This window comes from Gadus macrocephalus, chromosome 7 (assembly GCF_031168955.1).
Source record: "Gadus macrocephalus chromosome 7, ASM3116895v1".
Lineage (NCBI taxonomy): Eukaryota > Metazoa > Chordata > Actinopteri > Gadiformes > Gadidae > Gadus > Gadus macrocephalus.
This window is the reverse complement of record NC_082388.1, coordinates 24,154,052-24,177,513: the sequence shown is the minus strand read 5'-3', so window position 1 is coordinate 24,177,513 and position 23,462 is coordinate 24,154,052. Positions and strand designations below refer to the sequence as shown.

At 41.2% G+C, this 23,462-nt stretch overlaps 2 protein-coding genes across 3 annotated transcripts; one reads left to right on the top strand and one right to left on the bottom strand.

Moving 5' to 3' along the window:
* Positions 1-95: 95 nt before the first annotated feature.
* zgc:64002 (uncharacterized protein LOC393330 homolog) lies at positions 96-4,544 on the bottom strand. Its single transcript, XM_060057512.1, has 4 exons — positions 4,472-4,544; positions 3,633-3,837; positions 2,827-3,034; positions 96-2,081 (listed from the first exon to the last, which is right to left on the bottom strand). The coding sequence occupies exons 2-4, from the start codon at positions 3,805-3,807 to the stop codon at positions 1,646-1,648; spliced, it is 819 nt and encodes a 272-aa protein (XP_059913495.1). The 5' UTR covers positions 3,808-3,837; positions 4,472-4,544; the 3' UTR covers positions 96-1,645.
* A 5,688-nt stretch (positions 4,545-10,232) lies between these two features.
* On the top strand, positions 10,233-19,102 carry LOC132461975 (toll-like receptor 13). Of its 2 annotated transcripts, none has more exons than XM_060057510.1 (4): positions 10,233-10,426; positions 11,397-14,009; positions 15,831-15,948; positions 16,690-19,102. In XM_060057510.1, exons 2-4 carry the CDS (start codon positions 11,525-11,527, stop codon positions 16,949-16,951), a joined length of 2,865 nt encoding a protein of 954 aa, XP_059913493.1. In that variant the 5' UTR covers positions 10,233-10,426; positions 11,397-11,524; the 3' UTR covers positions 16,952-19,102. The 2 variants fall into 2 exon arrangements, with proteins under 2 accessions (XP_059913493.1, XP_059913494.1); XM_060057511.1 differs by lacking the exon at positions 10,233-10,426 and having other exon boundaries at positions 11,601-11,669; positions 13,518-14,009.
* The last annotated feature ends 4,360 nt before the right edge of the window (positions 19,103-23,462 follow it).

Genomic DNA, 23,462 nt, shown 5'->3' with positions numbered 1-23,462 from the left:
TTCCCACAAGAAGATACACTTCTTAATCAGTCAAACCCGGTATGACCCATCATGAACAAGTTTTAAACGACTATGGGCTATGGAAGAAATTACTATTTTTAAAATGTGTATTGTGTGTTTTCAGGGACCTCTGGCATTTAATGATCTATTAAGCTTCGTCTGTAAGGATGTGTAACTACTTACTATAGTTGGAATAAGTCCCGCTTCTCACGAGCAACAGATCTTTGCTGACCTCTGTTGGGTTGGCGCTGTAATTTCACCCTTACTGTTTGAACAAATTCTTGAAAGCTCATGAAACACAGATTCACATGACGAGCAGGTTCATGCAGCATGGGAGATACTGGAGTCCATCTAGCCGGTGGTAACTGTCACTGTAGAAGCCTGGTAGGACCTATTCAAAGGTCAAACATGTGGGGCCAGTGTCATGGACCTATCAGGTGACCAGAGTGTGTCACATGATCCAGTCCACATCAACAATCTGTGCCACCATTTATAACATGTAATTACTGAGAAGCTATTTTCTTTGCATCTATTAAAGAACAACATTTGATCGTAGCAAACTGTTTTTTGGACACGATAGTTCACATTGAACACAGCTCTGCTTGTCATTACATGTTTGACTTGTGCAACGGCTGCCATTAGTAAGTGTTCAGACTCAACACTTTCTTCTCAAATTGATCACTTTCTTCAGAGTAGGTTTGAAGTTTTCTTTCACAACACCATACACATGTAAAGAAAAACTAAATCTGTTGCGCAAAAAGAAAAAGTGAGAAAGCCAATTTAGTGACCAATGTAGACTCCATAGCTCTCTCCTCAGTAGCTCAACAATTCTTGCCTACCTTGACCGTGGTCGACTAGGAGAGAGATGGATGGATTGCTCCGTGTACAACCAGACAAACAACCTTGTTTATGATAGCCTGTTTTATTTCAGGGTTATGACACTGGAAACGTGAGATGCCCCCAGGGTCAATAGGTCATTATCAGTCAAGTTTATAAGGTGTAGGTTTGAAGACTCCTGACAATCTAAATTGTCAGGAAGTGGCATAGAACAAAGAAATCAATGTAAACCAATAACATTGAAATATCCCAATAATATTAAAGGTGGGGTATGGGATATGCGAAACGCCAGCAGATTTTGAAAATACACAGCTCAAATGGTCCTACCCCTTCTCCTTCAACGCTGATTCCGACTCCCCCCATTCCAAGTACATGGACGTGCAATCATGCACGAGCGAACACAGATTCAGCTCCAGTAGCTACCGCAGGATAACAACAGAAGCTTGCTCTGGGTCACGAGCTTTGAGTACGTGCACGAAGGGGTCGTGCGGGGGAGGGGGAGTGCAGTACGACCGTTTGATTGACGTACTTACTGTCCAATGCCACTCGGTGGGTCTGGAAATCATTGGCTGGAGTTTTTCGAGCCCTGCCCGTTCCACAGATGATTGACTTGTTTAATTGCATGTCAGTACTTCTAACTCAGTGGGTGTAATTGGGTTATGATAAGGATTTCAAGTAATTTTGCAAAATGCCAAAAAAGAATTCCATACCCAACCTTTAATAGAAAGAAAGCTGTTTGAATATAGACTTCCAAAGTGATAAATATTGGTCTATATGGGTGCAGCTAAATAGGGACAGGGGTCACGGGTCATGCAGGGCCCATGTTCTTGCGGGCCACCAAGAAGAACGAGGCCTCGTAGTCGCATTTGTGGTTCTGCTCCCGGTTCTCCGCCGCCTGCGTGGCGAAGTCCAGCAGCACCAGCCCCAGCTGGGCCAGGCTCTCCTCGATGAAGTCCCGGCTCAGGCACACGATGGGGAACCTCTGCTCCCCCACGGTGTAGTAGTTCTCCCCCAGGTCCCCGATCAGCACCAGGACGCCCCCGGGCCGCAGGTGGCCCACCACGGCCCCCAGGGACCGCCGGTACGAGTCCCGGTCCGGGCAGGCAGCCTCCAGGCACAGGGAGGACAGGACGCAGTCGGCGGGCTCCAGGACCACGGGGTGGAAGGGGTTGTCCAGGGTCACGTCGCAGGCCAGGACCCGGCCGATCCTCTGCCGGAGCGTGGCGCTGATCTCCTCGGGCGTCCTCCCGTTTTGAGAGGAGAGAGAGCGGGGAAGAACAGGGAAAAATGATGGAACGTTACGCCGGCGTCACAGTTTAACGATGTGAGATTTAGGAGAATGATAGAGACACAGCGTTCACGCTACTACCAGACATTCGGATGGAGCCCCCACAACCTGCTTTAAAGTGGTCCTTCTCCACCTGATACCCTACCCCCACCTACGACAACAGCGGTCATCTAACCACATTTGTGGATAGTGGAGACAGAGATTCCCATTTTTTTTTACTCTGTGTGTGCCGATTGTTTGATATGTAAACACACCATGGAGCTCGCTAGCATGGTTTCTAGAACCTTTCGTACAACAATAATGTATCACCAACTTGACCAGTCTCTCTCTCTCTCTCTCTCTCTCTCTCTCTCTGTCTGTATATGTCCGTGTGTATGTGTGTCTTTGTGTTTGTGTGTTCTTAGGGAGTGTGTTATTAGTGAGTGTTATTAGTGAGTGTGTTATTAGTGAGTGTGTTCTTAGTGAGTGTGTTATTAGTGAGTGTGTTCTTAGGGAGTGTGTTATTAGTGAGTGTGTTCTTAGTGAGTGTGTTATTAGTGAGTGGGTTCTTAGTGAGTGAGTGAGCGAATGAGTGAGTGTTCAGAAGGCCTCCCGACCAAAAAACAGCATCTGACCCAGACATCTGGCTCTCCTATCGGGCTGTCTTCCACTTCTTCCCCTGGGAGGTGGTGGTCAGCATGACCCCGTCCTCCATACAATACCTGGTCCCCTCCAGCTCGCAGACAAACTGCATGTGGGCCCCCCAGTCGAAGTGGCCTTCCTCGGAGCGCAGCCACTTCTCCAGCTCCCTGCGGTTGACCTCTGTGTAGTCCGACAGCACAATCTCCTGGTAGTGGGCACAGGCACTGAGTACCGTGTGCAGGGTGGGGCCCGTCCCCACTTCAATCAGCCTCTGGCCCTTGTACTGGCCTGCACAGTCAGGAGGAGCAGCAGGTACAACAGGGACATGAGGAGCCGACAGAGCTGCTCACAAAACAATACAATGAATTGAGTATTGTTGTGTCTTGTGTATTGACTGAAATGCTGACACTCAATCACAGTGTGGTTGTGTTATCCTCATGGTTTATTTAATCCATTTTTTTTTTTGTATGCTTTATTGTAGATATATATCGACAGGGCGGTATCGGAGGTAGAGGGGAGGACATGCAGCAAAAGACAACGGGCAGGAATCGAGCACGGGTCGCTGCGATCAGGACTAAATGGTATACGCGCTCTACCCAGTGAACAACCGGGGCGCCCCTTAACCCGTTTTTAACAGAAACGGCCGCGAGAAAGTGCAAAGCTCAGTGGAGAAGATCATTTCTGTGACACAACTGGTGGTTCCTCTTTGGCAGCGATTTGTGAGATTGATAGTTTGTTGCTAAACTGGTTGACCCTGTAGTAGAGTGACATCACTAATAACCACAAAATCAAGCCATCCCATCCGCCCCGATATAATGGTTCTCTTTCTCTTTATCAAAGTGAGTGACCAGAAGAACGCAGTGTCAGACGTCCCAGTCCCCAGTACCTGAGGAGAAGGTGCGGCTCAGGTGGGACAGGACAAACTTCACAAAACGCCAGTTGTCGCTTTGCTCCGGGGACTGAGCTGGCTGATAGCAGTAGCCCAAGTACGTTCCGGCGTCGAATTTGGTCTGGTAGATCTCTTTTGAGGAGACCGTTGGTGGGCTGGAGTCATGGTCCATGCCTTCTGAACTGCCTTTGAGGACGTAGGACTACATGGAAGAGACGACACAATGGTGAAACTGTTGTGGCTCGCTGCTCATCCTGTCCGTCCGTCCGTCCGTCCGTCCGTCTTCTCCTGCTGTCTGTCTGTCTAGTCGTCTCTCAACTCTTAAACTGGATTAATTCAAGGTTTAACTGTTAACCGTGTTGCACCAAACTCTAACCTGGTTTAAACATAGTTTAATATTAATCCTGGTTATATTTAACCCTTTAAACCTAGATTTACTAACCCTAGATTAACCCTAAACCAAGATTAATTTAATCCATGTTGGTGCAACCCAGCCTTAGTGTCTCTCGTGTCCGCACCAAACTCAAAACTCAAGCACCCAAATTTAGATTGTGACTGACGGGGTAAAGGTTAATACAAATAGATGGACAGAAATATTTAGTAGATATAAATAAAGTCATAATGAAATATAAATGGCCTGTCTCCGTTTATCTTGAAACAATATGACAGCTGATGACGACAACCACCAGTCAGTCTACAAAACGTCAGGGCTGAGTTAAACCAAACCGAAGTGCAAGATGGATTGCAAAACAACCGTAACCTATAAACCTATAATAATAAATCAATTTATTCCTTGCAAATCCCTTGAGTAACCGTAAGGTGAAAGAGTAACTGACCTGACAGCCGTTTGTGAAGGACCGTAGGCTCCTAATGTGACGCACTTTATTTTGGAGCGCCGGGTCTGGCCACGCCCACACAGCGCCTCGGCCTGGACGCGCGCATCGTCTCACCTTTCATATCTTGTTCGGCAAACTTGTTCAGCGATCAAACCCGTTGGAAAATCACGGAATGAAAATAGGTGAGGAGGAATAAAATAATCCTAACATTTTCTTTTCGAGATAACAATATCAATATCTTAAGTAATAGATATCTAATATAATTATGATATGATTATGATTATGAGATGATCAAATAAATAAAAGAGCTGAGCATAAGTACAGACAGAAACGAAAAACAAAAAAGGATAGAAATGAAGACCACAAACACATTTGTAAAATATAATTTATGAGTCAAGTATTGCTACAATGGGTCTGGCTCTGCTGGACTTCAACACGCAGCTGGAAAAGAACCGAAAGCAGAACACGAAAGGCGACTGCTAGGCCTCGTTCTTCTTGGTGGCTCGCAAGAACATGGGCCCTGCATGACCTGGAGGGGGAGCAAGAAGGCTTGTCTTGGTCCGGGTTCTCCGGACTTCTGAGGCGCTTGACAGTAGGGCTCTTCGTACAGGCCAGGGGCTACTCAATTTGACATTTGACTTCAAATTGTTTCAAAACACATGCGATTGCAACTCAACGTAGAAGAGACGTCCTTCACAAGCCTACCCGATAATAATCGAGCACCAATTCAAAACCAAACCTCTGGCACTGCGTTTAAACAATCCCTGCAGAATAAATAATAATAATAAATTAGATTTATATAGCGCTTAATATGGTACTCTAAGACGCTTAATATAGAAAATGAATAGAGAATGTATAGAATGTTTATGATTTTATTATATAATTAAATGACCTTCGCATAATTTGCTGTTCCCCGGTATTGTACTGAGTAGGTGGTTCAGGTGGCTTCTACGTTATACACAGCATTTGCATAATGTTTTAATTGCACACATTCTCGCTTTATTAATAGCGCACCTACGCGCTATAATCCTCCAATCATACTCTGGCGCGTGTAGCGAGATTAGGGAAAGAGCAGCTGGTGACCTTCTCGTATTGAGGAACTAGATCTCTAGAAAAGGTGAATCCCGATTGGGTTTAATTTTTCTAATCAGAAAATTAATTTCAGCGTCTCCTCGTCGTCCCCTTATCATTTTGACTAGGTTTAACGTGTGGCTCTTCAGATGGCTCAGGGGCTGATTCGAGATCCTCGGGTCCTACTGCAGGGTGGCCGTTTGTGGGTCGATTGCTCAAAGTCATTCAATGTTTTATCGACCCATCCGTCTATCTCTCTCTCAGACGTCCATCCCTTCTTTTCTTCCCCCTCTCTATCCATCCGTCTTACAACTTTAATAAATATTGCTGTACTAACATCGTATCAAACCACCATCATACTGGATGCACATGTTACATGTTACGTGCTTGTGATTGGCCAGACCCGGGCAAGTTTGGTTGCTATTCTGTCTGAGCGGGGCAGACACTTGCATATGCCAGAGCAAAGAAAAACATGAGCTCGCAGATTTGTCTGGTACCTAGGCTACCAGTACCCTGCAACACAAAATGTACCATGTCCCATGTCCCCAAAATGAAACAAAAGCATTCCTCAGAATGGAAATCAGCTATCCTGAAATGGAAAATCCTGACAGTGCATCGTCTCAGAGTTCTGGTTCAAGTTTCCAGATGTCCTAACCTTCTTCATTTTAAAACAGGCCTCCATTCTTCTGTGACAACCTGATATCCCGTCTGGGGTTCATAAAGTAGGGCCTACCTTCCTCTAAGCGTCTTGACATAAAGCCTAGAGGCAGTGGCGCAAAAAGTGGGTATGCACTATATGTGGCACATAGGGGCGTCAAAGCGATGGTAAAAATACCATCAAATGACAAGAATTGGAGGAGAATGTGGAACCGAGAGGTGAAGATGAGGTGGAGGAGGATGTGGAACCGAGAGGTGAAGATGAGGTGGAGGAGGATGTGGAACAGAGGGGTGAAGAGAAGGCCTTACTCAGAAGATCCATCTGGCCACCACCACACCAGATTGTGGACTCATTTATGCAGTGCATGGTTTAGAATGCCCCACAGAGATGTCCTGTTGGGCATATCCAAGATCAGAGAAGAGTAACGGTATTTTTCCCTAGCATACTAACTTCGTTCAATGTCCAATGGAGAAAAAGTGCAGTGGGATTGGTTACTGTACTCCAAAAGTTAGAATAAGGTGTATTGTTTTACATGTAATTTCTTTGGTGGAGCTAGAGTTGTTGACACACGGGTACAATAACTGGTTGTGTCTTTCAAAAACATTTTGGTGCCCTAGGCATGATTGCTTAGTGATGTTTAACCCATCCAAGATCTTTTGTATCTTTTCTAATGACAATGATCCTCATCTTTTCTATCTTTGTCCCTTGTTACCTGATTTCTTTAGCCATATTTGTAATATTTATTAAAATAATGCTGTTTTTTGTGTAGTATTTGTATAGTAGTCCTGATGTTTTTTCTGTGTCCTATTTGGTATATGGTTACTTAGTTAGTAGTTTGATGAAACCCCTCCATCCACTTCGGTCTTGTGCCTTCCGATCCAGTTGTTGCCATGTCAGCCCTTTCGTCTTCATCTCCTGCTCTGTGGTTCTTCAGGTGACTCTAGGTCTTCCCCTCTTTCTCTTGCCTTGTGGGTTCCATGTTATGGCCCGCTTTGTAATTGATTTGCTTTTTCTTGATTTGAGTGTGTGGCCTATCCATTTCCATTTTCTCCTCCTGATTTGGGTCTCTATTGGTTCTTGTTTGGTGAGTTCCCAAAGGTTGGCATTTGAGATGGTGTTGGGCCAGTAGATTGCCAGGAGGCGTCGTAGACAGCGGTTGCTGAATGTCTGTAGTTTGTTGAGTATGGTGGTTGTCTTCCATGGTTTCGGATCCGTAAAGTAGAGTGGACTTGACATTTGAGTTGAAGATTTTTAGTTTGGTCTTGATTGATATGTTTTTTGTTTTCCAGATTTTATTCAAGATGTTAAATGTTGTCCTTGCTTTCCCAATTCTGGCTTTGGCATCCTCCTCTGATCCTCCTTCTACATTAATTACACTCCCAAGGTATGTGAAACTGGTGACATCCTCTAGCTGGATTTGATCCATGCTTATTGGTGTGTTGTTCTTGTTGTTGATTAGCATTACTTTGGTTTTTGATGAGTTGATTTTGAGGCAGAGCGAAGCAGCAGTTATCTCTAGTTTGTGTGATTTCTCCTGCATCTGTTGGTGGGTGTGTGCAAGTAGGGCCAAATCATCAGCAAAATCCAGATCCTCTAGCTGTTCGGTCAGGCTGGAAGGCGGGACCCCTCTGGAAGGGCCCCTCTCGCTTCCTCTTTCCTGTGAGAAGCGAAGTAGTAAGCAATATACTAGTCTTGATCACGATGAACTTTTAGCCAGTGAGCAACAGACTTTTACAATAAAAAGAAGAAACTGTGTTAATGCGAGATAAAATAATTGTCTGCGTTAATAACGCGTTAACTTGCCCAGCCCTAGTAACTACTAATGTTAGCTTGCCATGGTTATTTGCCTCATAAACAATGCTTACGACATTAGAGATGATAAGAGATTTGTTTGCTTACTTTATCAAGCTGGCTTAAGATGTTTCCTACCATAAATGTGACATGCATGCCTAGATGACATATTTGCAGGATTTAAAAAAAATCTGAAAGAAAAGGTGAACTAAAACGTTTTTAACCTTAAATGTTGTCAGGGCCTTAGCTTGTATCATATCTTCAGGTAGTTTATTCCAGCTATGAGTTGCATACTAGCCAAATCTTTCTTTCCCGTTTTTTGTTTTGACTCTGGAAATTATAATAATAATTATCTGACTGAACCCAGTTGATCTTAAAGGTAGAGGGTTCATATCTGATACTTAGGGTTGATTGATGCTACAGCAATTTGAAGTCATATTCGCCTATTAAATCCCATTGTATGTTGAGTTACAAACGAACCCGAGTTTAGCTGAAGCAAAGTCAAATAATACACAAAAGGGTACAATAGGACCTAGGCTGCTTTTATTTTCACAGATTGACATATCTTAACAATTTAAAAGCATTTTAGGTCATATTTTCCCTTAAACATCAAAACAAAAACTTGGCCACCAATATCTCCTAGGCCAGTGGTTTTCAAACTGTGGGGCGCGCCCCCCCCTGGGAGGCGCCAGAGTTATTCAGGGGGGGCGCGACGTGAGAAAAAAAAACAAAGAAAAAAGAAAACTGAAAGTCGATGTTTCAAATCATCAGTCGTACTTCAACTGTAAAAGTAACGTAACTAAATCAATTTTCAACCGTTTATCTTCGTGCAAGCCATTTAACAAATCTACAGTCTTGTATCTTCAATAATATCTAAACAGAATTTCGATATAATTTAACATGTCTTCAGAATCACAGTTTTAGTTTCATACCGCTTCGTTTTCAGCTGTTTTCATTGAAGACGTCAGCCCATTCTGATACACCTACTTCTAGATATCGTAACTCATTCATCTTTCAACCGTTTACCATCGCTCAAACCATTAAACAAATCTACACATTTGTATCTTCAATACAATCTAAACGGAATTTTGATAGCATTTAAACATTTTTCAGAATCACAGTTTTAGTTTCAAACCGGCATCGTTTTCAGTTGCTTATAATAATTTAGGTCACGATAGCAACGCCGGTAAACAAACCCCGCCGATAGTCGAATCTCTGGACTGAAAAGGCGGATCTGATTGACTCAGAAAATTCAGAGTCGGGGACCCTGAATGAATCTGTGTAAACTGGCAGTTTACACTGATTAAGATGTTCAAATGTATTTAAAAAAGGTTAAGCTAAAACATGCTTAGATAAAGTTGTTAAATTGTGTTAAGAAATGTGTTTCAAATGTTTAAAAAATATGTTTCAAATGTTTTAAAATTATGATCAGAGATGTTTAAAATGTGTAAAATAATTAAGATAACTTTCAAAACACAAGTATTTAGAACTTATTTTTTGGGGGGGGGGGGGGCTCAGCTGAATTTTTTTCTCTGAGGGGGGGCTCACTCTCTCACACTTTGAAAACCCCTGTCCTAGGCAACATGTGGGCCCTACGTGAGTTAGAAGGCATGGGACATGAAGCTTGAAGATGGGACCCCGCCTTTTTTCCTGCTCACCTGATTTATCCCCTGTATTGTTAGTGCCCCCTTGACAGATTGTTTTATGCTGTTTCTTAGCTCCCCTAATTGGTTCTCTCCTTCCTGTTTCTGCCTGCATGCCTACTTGTCCGCCTGTTTTTGGATTAAACCACAGTTTTGAAAAGCAGGGGTAGATTTTTTTTTTTTTTTTTTTAGTTGAGCCTTGCAAATCCATCTTTGGAGCTTTACTCTGCTTTTGGGTTCAGATTTCACGCACACACCTGACATTTATGTATGTTGCCTACTTAGACCCAACCTAACACCCAGTTTAATCCTGCATGAAACCCATGTGGGCCATTGACATTGGGCCATTATCGAAACTGTGGATATTCCCATACAAGGCCTGTTTTTATGTTATTTATGTTTAACATTAATAAATAAAATGTCCATAAGAAAACAGCAAATTAGAATAAACTGATTCATCTTCATAATTAAATCAATGTGTTTAACCTTCAATGCTGATGAGGTTATTGTGTTGAATCCTGGTTGCATATCGAAATTGTCATTTATTAAAAAAAAGATAGTGTCAGTTCCCATTAGATAATTCCCCTTTTCTTACGTCATTTGACCACTTCCTTTTGCTTCATCACTTAGCACCCAATAGATCACACACAAAAAGACCATTTCCAACCAGCTTTTATCATTAACACATTATTTTGATTTGCCATAAGCATCGGGAAACAGACCAGATCGAGGAACATAGGTTTTGTGGAATTTGGATATTATTATTATTTTTTAATAATAGAAATATGCACAGTAAGTATTTAACTTAATTCAACCAACTTCTTTCACTACAATACAGCTAAAATTCAGGTACATTATCTTTCTGCAAAAAGAAAATTACCATATTACCATTTCAAGCATGTGTTTATTTTTGCCTTTTATGTTAGTTTTTGATGAAAATGCTTTTTATCTCATCACTATAATCATCATTATAAGAAACCGTTGGAGAGGAGAGAGTAAATCAGTTGACGATCATATAGGAGCTATTTTTTCTGAATTTATAACAAAATCATACAATGTAGATTCTAGTTGTTCTCTAAAAGCTTGGTTGTGCAACACGTCATGTTTTGGAATTGTGCCAATATAAATGTCCTGCTTGGACTGTTCTCAACCTCACCTGAAAGTCACTTGGGATAAATTAGACCATCTAACTAACTAACTGCCTGAATAAATAAATCAAGTAGGCATGCTAGCTGACTAAATAAATTATTATTTTTTAAAGTATTTTATCGTTTCAATACATTTTATGAAATCTTACATCTTGTCTCTAAACTTTGCTTAAATGTGGTGGGCTTTTTACTCAGACATGTTTGAGTTGCAACTTATTGGCAAACAAATCTTACTCGCTCTGACCCTCTAGTTCACTAAAGTTGTGTTTTTGCATAAAAACGCAGACCAGTCCAAGTGAAGATGTTACCACTTTGCATCACTGACTTGGCATTAAAAAAAAAAAATAGTTTCTCGTTTGCTTTTTTATAAAAAAAAATTGTATTATGGTTTAAAAATATATATATTATAGAGGATTATGGCTATGACTCAAATTCATTATATTCATACCAAAGATTAATTACCATGTGACTATGTTTAACTGAGGCTGTTTACATCATGTAGGCCTCATGTAGGCCTATAGACGTTTTCGTGAAATCATCAGGATGCTATGCTTCAATTGCAGTATTTTGATGGCAGATTGTAATGACCACTGTCTGTGTATCTTGTCTTTTAGGATTGGCGGTTTTAACCTGAGGGATACCTCGGACTGAAAGAAATGTATGAACAAAGATCCATTTGGTAGGACTAGAGATCCATTGTATTGGAAATTACCAACATCAACAATCTTCTTTGTGTACCTGAATGAAAACGAAAATTGCGATGCCGTTAAGGGGAATTTGTTTTTGTTCATTTGGAATATTACATTTCTTTTTGAACAGTTTTATTTTTCCAACCGCTGGTTACGTGGTGAAGGACTGCAAGATCACACAGAACACACAGGCCATATGTAAGAACAGTTTACAAGTATTTCCAAAGGAAATTCCAGAAACAGTCACATTTATAGACCTGTCTGGAAACAACATTTCTAAATTAAATGAAAAAGCTTTGGAAAATTTACCAAATCTGTTGCACTTAAATCTGGGACACAACTTGATCTCCAAGATTGAATCTGGCACTTTTGTGGTTCAAATCTCTCTAAAGGTGATGTTTTTAGACAACAATATGCTTTGTAAGCTACAGGATGGTATGTTTGATGGCTTGGTCAATCTCATAGAATTGCATCTGACTTCCAATCAGATCCAAACAGTAGCACCGGCCTCTTTCATGTCTCTGAGCAAGCTTGGGTTTTTGGACCTAGGCCATAACAAACTGCGCCACTTAACAAATATATTACAACATACGCCACATTTAAAATACCTGTACATTCCAGCAAACAACATTTCCACCTTTGATTCATGGGAGCTGTCAAATAAGTCTACAGAACTTGTTAGACTTGATTTGTCCCAGAATGATTTTATGTTCTTTAGGCTCACTGCAGGTATCTTTCCCAACCTCAGATGGTTGGACCTTGAGGATAGTATAAAGAATGGTATCGTCTGGGAGGTGAATGACACATCGTACCTTGGAAATGTGTTTACACTAGACATCAGTGGGGTTCGCTCCTCATTACATGGACTGCAGGAAGTGCTAGAGACATGTAACTCCTCACTGAAGTATCTGAAGTTAAACCATATCAATAACAACCTGCAGGTTCTCATCAATATTTCCTGCAAAATCCGAACCCTTAGCTCTTTTGAAATCCAAAATAACGGAATCAAAGTTATTACAGTGGAAATGCTGCACTTGTGTACTAATCTGAAATTATTGGACTTGGGGATGAATGAGATAACTGCCATCTCTAACAATTCGTTCAAATCACTTAGGAAGCTTAAGACTTTAATCATGAAGTCTAACTGTCTCACATCGGTCCCCTATGCCGTAAGGAAAACTCAAATCTTAAAACTGGATCTCAGCTACAATAACATCAATGTTCTTGGCTGTGATGATTTTGCCGATATGAAACTTCTCAGAGTTCTCCGTCTATACAATAATCCTCTCCTGACTCTCAAGGATTGTGTTTTCAAAGATTTGGTCCAATTAACGGTCTTAATGTTGCAAAACAGCAGCATTGATCAATTAAACGGCACCTTCAAAAAAAACACACCGAATCTTGAAGATCTTTCTTTGTCAAACAATCAAATAACTGTTCTAGATCATGGAGAATTTAAAGCCCTGAATTCCCTCAAAAATTTGGCATTAGAAGGAAATAAATTAAAACGACTTAATAATGGGACTTTTTTTGGACTGTCCAGTCTTAGGCAACTTACTCTCCGATCAAATGAAATAACTGAAATTACAAAGGGTGCTTTCAGTCACTTGGAAGCTTTAAAGACATTGAATTTGGAGAGCAATCACATCAAATATGCATCGGTAAAGCCCATTACGTATCCACCATTTGCTGGGCTTTCACAACTAGACACATTGTTTATTTCAAATCAACACAGATCTCATAGGTCCAACTTCCCTCAAAACTTTCTGCAAGGCCTGACAAATCTGTCAATAATCTATATACAACGTAACCAGCTTAAAACCTTGCATCCACACACCTTTAACTATACTCCTAATTTGAATAGGCTCCATTTGTCTCAAAATGCTTTCACAGACATTCCCAACAATTTGTTTTCCCCGATTCAAAAACTCCAAAGACTTTACATTTCACAAACAAACCTAAGGTCTCTAGATTTTCTGCTCCATGCTAACCTCACAGAGCTGGAGTTCTTGCAGGTGGGGAAGAATACATTTTCTGTGATTACAGAGCCAGTGATACTGTCTCTGTCAGCCCTTGAATACCTGGATTTGCAGGGTAATAGCTTCACCTGTAACTGTGACAACGCGTGGTTCCTCCAATGGGTAATCAACAACAAGCAAACACAAGTGTTTGATGCGTACAACTTTGAATGCAACTTCCCACCAAACCTCAAAGGGAGAAAACTTTTGGAGATTGACGTCCGTTCATGTACGGTCGACATGGGGTTCATCTGTTATATTTCAACGACATGCGCAGTCATCATGACCATAGCAGTCTGCTTCACCCACAAGTTCCTGCAATGGCATCTGGTCTACGCGTACTACCTCATGCTGGCGTTCCTCTACAACTCAAAGAACAAGGACAAGGGTGCTCATCAATACGACGCCTTCGTCTCCTACAACGCAAACGACGAGGGCTGGGTGCTGGGGGAGCTGCTGCCCAAGCTGGAGGACGAGCAGGGCTGGAGACTGTGTCTGCACCACCGAGACTTCCAGCCAGGTGAGGAGCCCTATCCTGAACATCCTCTTCACCTCTATTAGCATACATGCTAGCCTACACTATTTCATATATCGTACATGCCAGTGGATATGCTATTAGATATGCTCATCAACTTGGTAGGGAGATTTTTCCTGACTCAGAATGAGTTTTTTTTTTCATTTTGTCTTTGAATCAATAAATCTTGGATTTGAATCTTGAAGCCGCACAACGCACACATTATTAAATTGCGTTTGAGCCTTTCTGACATGGTCTATGTGGTGCACACAAACAAATTGAACTATTTGTATTGATTGCAAGGCTGCTCTTGCTTTATCTTTTATAATTGCTTTGCAGATTGAAAGACAAACACATTGAAGGCAAAAGACAATTTGTTGCATGGTATAGTTCATTGCAGGAGCAGTTTCAAAAGAGACTAGAGGCCCAATACAGAGAATCCTTGCATGTTTTGTTTGTATTTACAGCAATGGTTTCTGCATTTGCTCAGTTTGTTGGTAGGTTTTATATATTGTGAATCAATGTTGTTTGTCTGTCTCTTAAACTTGTGGCCTATATATAATTGGGCAAGAATATACAGACATGCAATATAAAACTAGAAAGCTATAAGCGATGGTAAGTTTCCAAATAAGACTTAATAAAATTTGGTAAATCAAAAATCAAACTTTGATATACTGAATATTATGAGTTGAATAGACAAATAATATAAATTGCACATTTTGCCTTATTAACATAAAAAACTATAGGTAATATAGGCTAATCTTCAACTCGATTTCAAAATAAGAATATCTTTAAGAGTTTAGTATTCAGACTGTAAAACATGTCAAAGAAATACTTAATACTTATAATATCAAATAAATGGAAACGGCTGTTCAACACATGTTGTGTTTGAGATTCACACCATGGAATGGCATTGTACAGAGGCGCCCGCATGATGGGCACTGGTATAACAACTGACATATGCTATAACGCAGAGGACAGGATACAAATGACAAACTAGCGGCAGGAAAAACTCTCAGAGACGAAAATCACTTAAAACTCCCTCATAACATAAATGCAATCTGGTTTCATTGTATCTACTTAATAATATTTTATCATTTTAAAATCAGTGCTGTTGGTCTCAGAAGTAAAGTGTGAAACAGAACAGATGTATGACTGCGTTAGCATCTAAGGTCATGAATGGTTCAAAGATGGCTAACATTGACTGACTCACTCGTCTCACTAGTCAGACTTTTTATTTATATCGTAAGTCTGATGGCAGACAAGCTCAAAATGGTGTGTTTTTCTTTCTCTCGATTCATTTGTTTCAATCAATTATGTTTTTGAGGATCTGTAGGCGAAAAGGAAAGAGGAAGCATGGCGTTCCTCCCCCCGTAAAGTAAACCCCAAAAAATTCTGCTATAACAGTCGGACGGCTGGACCTGAGATGAGTGACTAGCCAACTGATCTTAGGCAAGATCAGTTTGGCTAGTGCGAGAATGGACCCGCGTGGCTGGAAAAGCTATATTCATTAAAAACAGAGTTTAGATCAAGGACTAATCTAAATTATTTAAATTGGTTAAATCAATGGATTTTGGGGCCATGCAATCGTGGTCTACTAATTCCTAGGATTTATAGCTCTGAGAGAGCGACAGAGCAAGAACGTTTCAGAAGAACTGCATTCTTACTGGTCGGAATTGGCGCGATTAAGAAGTTTATTCTGTTTGCCTTATCAATTATTATTAATGTTAGCCCTTCATTCTTTAGCGCTGTGATGTAACAAAGCTTCAGTTTGTTGTTTTACTTTTATATCATTTTTGTGCATTTTCACTGACCAATGCTTTTCAGGTAAACCCATTATGGAAAACATAACAGACGCCATCTATGGCAGCCGGAAAACCATCTGCGTGGTCAGTCGTGATTACCTGGAGAGTGAATGGTGCTCCAGAGAGATCCAGGTTGCCAGGTAAGAATCCAGAGTTTACATGCATGACCAGAATATGGTTGATCATTAATTCAGCTTCACATGTGTACTTGTGGTCTTATTGTATGACCCCCTCATACCTTCTCCCTCAAAATGTCAAGTGCAACGGACCAAAGCCTTAATCACACATTTACAGACATGCTATAACGCTCTAACCACTAAGCCAGAAGTTTGCAACCGGCAAACCCAGTTAGTTTGGAAAAGGAAAAAGATGGTATTGCAGTAATTCAGTGCATAAGGACAAGTGGCCAAAACAATAGTGCTGCAACTCATTTTCCCGCAATGTGTCAGATTGACTGTGCTGTCCGTGGAAAGAGTCCTGCATTTACCCCGTTTGAGCAGGGCACCCAATTATCTCCAACACGTATGTCAGTTAAAGAACCACAGGGGATTAAACGATTCAATCACCGCATCGCCATGGGGTCATTTTCCCTTAACTGACTTGCTGATCAATGACTGGCTACATCAATGCATGGAAAATGCAATAGGTTGAAAATGTGTAAAAAAAAAAAATCAAGTAAAGTACTTGAGTATAGTAGGAAAGTATTTCCACTCCAGGGCCAATACAACCATGTGGATAGGTATGGTTTGTGTGGGGTGGGTGCGTGCCCCGGGGCACAATGAAGTCTCCATATGGGCATGAACCCAGACCGACCTTCACCTTCAGGTTAAACAGCTCACACATATTAAAAAACCCATCTCTCCCTGTTTCCATTTCCCCAGCTTCCGTCTGTTTGACGAGCAGAAGGACGTGCTGATCCTGGTGTTCCTGGAGGACATTCCCATGCAGCAGCTGTCTCCGTACTACCGCATGCGGAGGCTCCTGAAGAGACAAACCTACCTGAGCTGGTCCCGCGCAGACGCACACCCAGACCTGTTCTGGGAGAAGCTCCGGCAGGCCCTGGAGACCCGAGAGCACCCAATGGGTGAGCATATACGGCTCACCGTGGAGGACGGACCCCCTGGAGAGAGACCAGACCATTAAAAGGCTTAGAAATGCTGGGGGGAGGGGGGGATGGATTATACTAGAGACATCCGAGGTCTATCTCGAGGTCTGTCTCGAGTGAACCAGTTATCCTTTAAGGCTGTATTGTAAAACACCCTCTTAATCTGGTTAATGGGTACATCTGCTGTTCATTTGTATTTGTATGCATTGTCGACATTGGTTTAAACATTGGTTGTCTAATGTGTTCCAATGTGTGCGGTTGGGCATGTCAACTTCTGATGAAATCTGCGGAGAACTAACCTGAGGTTTGCCTGCAAAATTGAAGACTCCTTCAGGGTGGGAGTTCTGTTGTTTGCCAATAGCTGAGTTTATTAGCTCAAGTGCTAATCAATCATTAGCATGCAAAGGTATGTAGACCGCTATCACTATAACAAGGGTGAAGTTCCCTAAGTGTACGGAAGGGCCTGCATTTCACCAAGTTATATTCCAGATCGGGTGGGCAGAGCCTGTCCATGACACTTGTGTCTGCGTACCAAACAACGTTATCGCTTGTTTTTTCCGTAGCTCTATAGCTTATTATTGTATCTAGGCCTTTCTAAAAAGGGGAAACTATGGTCATTGGTCAAGCAGTTTCTCATTACTATGAACAAGTTGCAAATGCTTTGGTACATCCATGCAAATGATTATGTACAATTCTCTGCTCTTTCCTACATTATCAATTGCTTATGTCATGTTGATCAAAATGTATCGTAATGGGTCTCTATTGAATAGTCCCATCCTCACAACATTTAGGCATTAGTGCATTGCAGAAGTCTGTACATGCAAAATGGTTCAACAAGTTGTCATAATATGTCAAGCATATTTCTACAAATTTCCATTAGACTTTTTATTCTTCCCCAGCTGAATCTTGAGCTTCTCTAATGAAGGGAAATGTGTGAAGCGTAACCAAGCGTAACCAACGATCAACCAGTTTACTGAAATAGCTCAAAGGTGCATCTCATGAACCATCACTGACAAGTATATATATACCTCGAGCTGGAGTACAACACAATGTTACAATGTCTGATAATGGAAGGACAAGGAATTGGACGGGGTCAAAAGCCAGAGAGAAGAAGAAGAGGAAGAGGAGTGAGGCTGCATGAGAATGAGAATTTGTTGCCCTCCAGACAGGAGCGTCTAGAGGTTTAGGAAGACTGCACTGTAATTCCTACAGCACTGCATGTACAGTTTTCCCTAAGGACATTGTCCTATGTTCACATTTCTATTTTGTTTTTTTCTTTGTGCTATGCAGTGCTGTCTTTTCCTTTCAGTATCGCAATGACATGGTCTTTCGACAAATTACAGTACAAACAGTAAAAGGGTAAATGTGAATCTTGTCCGGTCTTTTAATCAATCTCCCACATACACTAAGGTGTAACTTAGAATGTACAATAATTGTCTTCAAAACTTTAGCCATAGTTAATATCAGAACATCCCCACAGAGTAGACTGTTATATTGGAAACATGACTAAGAAATTTGACTGTCTTATCCGTACACAATGACATAAGGACTTGTCATTCTGATGGCACTGACATGTTCATTGACACAGATATTTACTTTTGAGAGATGAACTAATGATTCTGAGCAAGAGACTGGCTTTTGCAGGTAATCCATGGTGATTTGCTATTTGTACGAATTGTTTTGAGAAATGCACTTACTGTTTTGCAAATTTCGAGGATGATTCGAGAAATGTACCAAAGAAACTGAGAAACTGAGAAAAACTTTAATCGAATGGTTTGCATAAGAATCAAGTTTTATGATGGATGAATTTAACGAAAAGATTATTTGTAGTGTGGAATTTTTTGCATGTTCAATATTAACCTAATTTAGAAGATGAATTCGAAACTGCTGTTTTTATCAATAGTAATTGTATTATAAATACAATGCTTGTTCACAGAAGATATTTTTTTCTATATCCCTGTTACACTGCACTCGATTTTTTAAACCTTAAACATATCACTATGTCAAATGTCATGATTATACACACATGTATACAGTGGTGTATAGTATCAAAGTAGAAATACTTAGTTAATGGCCTACTACTTCATTCGTTTTTTCGGGATTTGTACTTCACTTGAGGATTTACATTTCTAGCAACATTCTCTTGTACTCAGCTACTTTTCCTTAATAAAATGTATACTTTTACTTCATTACATTTTCCCTTTGCATCTTTGTGACTCGCTAAAAAATAAAAGCTGAAGCAATTAGAAATGTCATGACGCTTGGACATGGGAACAGCGTGTTTGGCCAATCAATGGTGGTCCTAGCCAGATGGGTAACTTTTATTGAAAGTGCTCTCAACCACCACCAAATGTTGTTAATGTTTCGATATGACCCAATACCATTAGTATTAAGGGATGTTAGATGGGCACCTGTCCAATAGTTATTCGGGACAAGGGAGGGCCATTGTACCTGATTTGGCACATGTGCCAAAATTTCCTTCAACCAAATGAGGACAAAACTAGATCATTTTATTGGGTGCTAAAACAGAAAGGCTTCCGATTTACATTTCGTCAGTCACATCAAGTCAGTTACAAAATCGGCCTATTATCACCTTAAAAACGTAGCAAGACATAGAGGGCTCATGTCCACTCAAGACTTGCAAAAACTTGCACATGCCTTTATCACTAGTAAGCTTGATTACTGCAATTTTTTCCTTACGGGTCTTTTTTTCAGAATGCTACTGCTAGAGTTCAACAACAGCTTATTCAGAACGGCTAGAGATGCATATTTTTTAACACAATGCACCAATTCTTAAACCGTTACATTGGCTCCCTGTATGTCAGAGAACTGATAGAAAAATCATGCTGCTCACCTATAAATCCCTTAAGGGACAAATATGTAACTGATATGCTTGCACTACATAAGCCTTCAATGTAGACCACTCAGATCTTCTGAGACCAATCTGCTAAGTATCCCCAGAGTAAACACGAAACATTGACTTTGACCACTTTTAAAACAAGACTGAAGACTTTTGTTTACTTTAGCTTTCTGCTAAATTCATACATTGGACTTTCAACTTTTGCACTTCTTCTATTATGTTCTGTTTTCTTTCTGAGTGATGTAACCACCCCTCGAAAAGTGATAACAGTTTTTTTATAAAACAAGTCCTGTTGATTACGTAATGTATTAATGCACTGGGTGTACAGCTCAGCTATGACCAACTCGTGAACACTCGTTCGTAAAGCATACTATGGCGAGCACTAGAGGTACCGCGTCAACATGAACACCGTAACTCCTGTGTGACTTCCCAACGGCTTTCACTTTGGTTATTTCCAATTTCTGCAGACGGAGCCCATCAGAATGATGTTGTTATGACCTCGTTCACTAAAATTAGCATGCATCTGCTCCTCTCGGAGACCTATCTCTGATTGAAGGCACTCTCCTCTCCATGCCCACATGCGCAAAACACGGCTGAACGCTGCTGTAATGATGTCAATTTTCTGGGAGTATTTTCTCATAACTGGCAGGTCTAAGAGGTTCAAGCACATTGTTCATTGAAGGTTTCATTTCTGATAAATCACAGTGTTACTCTCCCTCACACACACACACACACACACACGCACACACACACACACACACACACACGCACGCACACACGCACGCACGCACGCACACACGCACACAAGCGCACATACCCGCAGACACACGCACGCGCGTACGCACAGACACACGCACAAACATTTTTTTCTCTGTTGATAATCTCACTCCTAATTTTAAATGTCATGCAAATTTGCTGTTCATCTATCGTTTCCTCAGTTCGGGTAGCCTACAATAAAAGTGTTGTAAGAGCTTAATAGCTTGTTTGTTTTTATGTCGACCTGTTCATTGTTGACAGCAATATTAATGACTCACCAACAAGGATACTAATACATAGCATAGAATGTTATATACTTTGCGTAATATGATGCAGGAACTTTGGTTTCCCTTTTTCTCGGAATTTGCAATGTCAGTAAAGTTTACCTTCCCATGTTCGCATATTTAAACACAATTCAAATTGTGCAAGGAATTATTTCCATTGGTCATTCTGACCGGGGACATTAAGAAATTTCGGTCTTCCTCATTTTTTTCCTGGGTAACAACCGGAAAACGAAAACTCCGACCTAACTTTCATCGTCAACACCGAACCCGATTTTCTCAAACAGTTTCAAAATAAGATCTAGCCTGCGGATGGACCCTTCTCAAATACAGAAGCCCAGTTACACGACGCGCGTGTCCTAGCAGTCATGATGAACGAGCACACACACACACACACACACACACACACACACACACACACACACACACACACACACACACACACACACACACACACACACACACACACACACACACACACACACACACACACACACACACTCACACACACACACACACACACACACACACACACACTTTGCAGACATCGCACATCTTATATTAAAAGTGAAATGCCTATATGGTTGAAAAGGTTTTTCATCGCCTTTCTATTCTCACGAAACATTATCTGTTTAAGATTATATTAAGGGAGTAAATTCCACCAATGATCCATAATGCATTTATTTATTATAACAGCTTTGATATATGGCAGAAATCATCGATATTTAAATTTCCAATAATGCGTTGTTTCATGCCCGTAAATGCAGTGTAGTGGACCTACCACTCGGCAGTTCCCATTTATCGCCACCAGAGGGCGATCGTTTATTAGGTAAAGTGACAGCTAAACCTTACCCGTTTAGAACTCGTATTTGGTTGTAATTTGGTTGCATCAGGTTTCCAATGAAACATCGCCAAGCCCTCTCTCGCCATAAAACTCAGCAGGCCATCCTCACTTCACTTGGCATATTGCATTGGCCTCAATGTCACAGCATTGTTGGCAACTGCTGTTTTCGAGTGTTTGGGTAAGGGTAAGGACTTTGTAGACGACTATACTTTGTCATTGAGAGTTTGTTGACACCGTTTTAAAGGGGAGTTTAGCTGCTTTCTGTTTATTTTGTTTCTTCCTCATCTCACCCACTCACCCACTCCACGCCCTGAAGGTGATCAAGAACAGCACCTTCAGTCAGAGACTAATTGCACCAATATGCAAAACGGAGCGGTACAGGAAGTCCTGTATACCAGCTGCCATACGGTTTTACAATGCACAAAATTAACTTTGCACCTTATAGTATTTAGTATTTAGTATTTATTATTGTATTTATTGTAGTATTTAAGTATTTTAGCATATGAGGGAATGTGTGTTTGTTATGTTTGTTATGTCTGTCCACGCTGTTGTGACACTGTAATTTCCTGTAAAGGATTATTAAAGGATCTATCTATCTATCTATCTATTTGCTCTTTCTCCTTCTCTCCTCTAGCCTCCCTCTCCTCTCGTTTCCTCCCCTCTCCTCCTCACCACCTCTCCTCATCTCCTCACCACCTCTCCTCATCTCCTCAACACCTCTGCTCATTTCCCCACCTTTCCTGGCCTCAGAACTATTACCTTGCAGACTCGTACAGCAGACGCACGTAAGCCATGCTACATCAAGGCAAGGCATGCAGGTGTATTTATAGCACCCTTCAAACACAAAGCCTGTCATTTTGCCGTGCAAAGGAAGTTATCACATATAAACAAACATGAAAAAGAAAATCATGAAAAGACAGATACAAAACAAAGACAAGAGAAGGCACCACATCTCACTGGTATTCACACTGTACTGTATACAGTACTGGTATTTCAATGCTCGTGAGCTACGCCAACTACCAACACACAGACACAGAGATAGCTGTTTCTCTTAATAAGCTGGCTCTATTAGGTAGTTAGTCGGACTCAAGTGCAGGGCAGACCTCTGACACAAAAAGGTTTGCGATAAAAAAGGTTCTTTGATTTAACGAACAGAATCCCCTCCGAAGAGGTTTGACAGCCAAAGGTTAACTCAAGAATAAGCGAAAAAAGGTCTACAAAACACTTCTTTCTTGCACGCTCTTAACAGGAGATTACCAATAACCTTGAAAAGTCTAAATGGAAATCTAATTAAAGATGTTAGAAAAATAGATATTGTAGTGCAGACGTACATAATAAAGGTGACATATTATACCATCAGGTGTGAGTGTGATTAGCCGGTACAAGCCGTTTTGAAAAACGGCCTCTTCTGACATCACAAGTGGGCGCGTCCACCTAGACGTGTGACGGATAGATGAGCAACGTTTACTACAGTCCACTGGGTAGGCTGTTGGACGGATCTGTCAAGCATACATCTAGGTGGACACGCCCACTTGTGACGTTAGAAGAGGCTGATTTTCAACACGGCTCGTAACGGCTAATCACACTCACACCTGGTGGTATAATGTGTCACCTTAAAGGGGTAGTTCGGAATTTTGGACATAGGGCCTGATTCCCAAGTGAGCATTGGTATTCTATATCACTGGAGACAGTTTTCAACACATTTCATACAGTCCTTCTAGTTGCAGAGTTCGCTCGTGCTAGGCTAGGTTAGTTTTATTTCTAACATTATTCTATCAACACAGACATTTAAATATATAGTCTGGCGT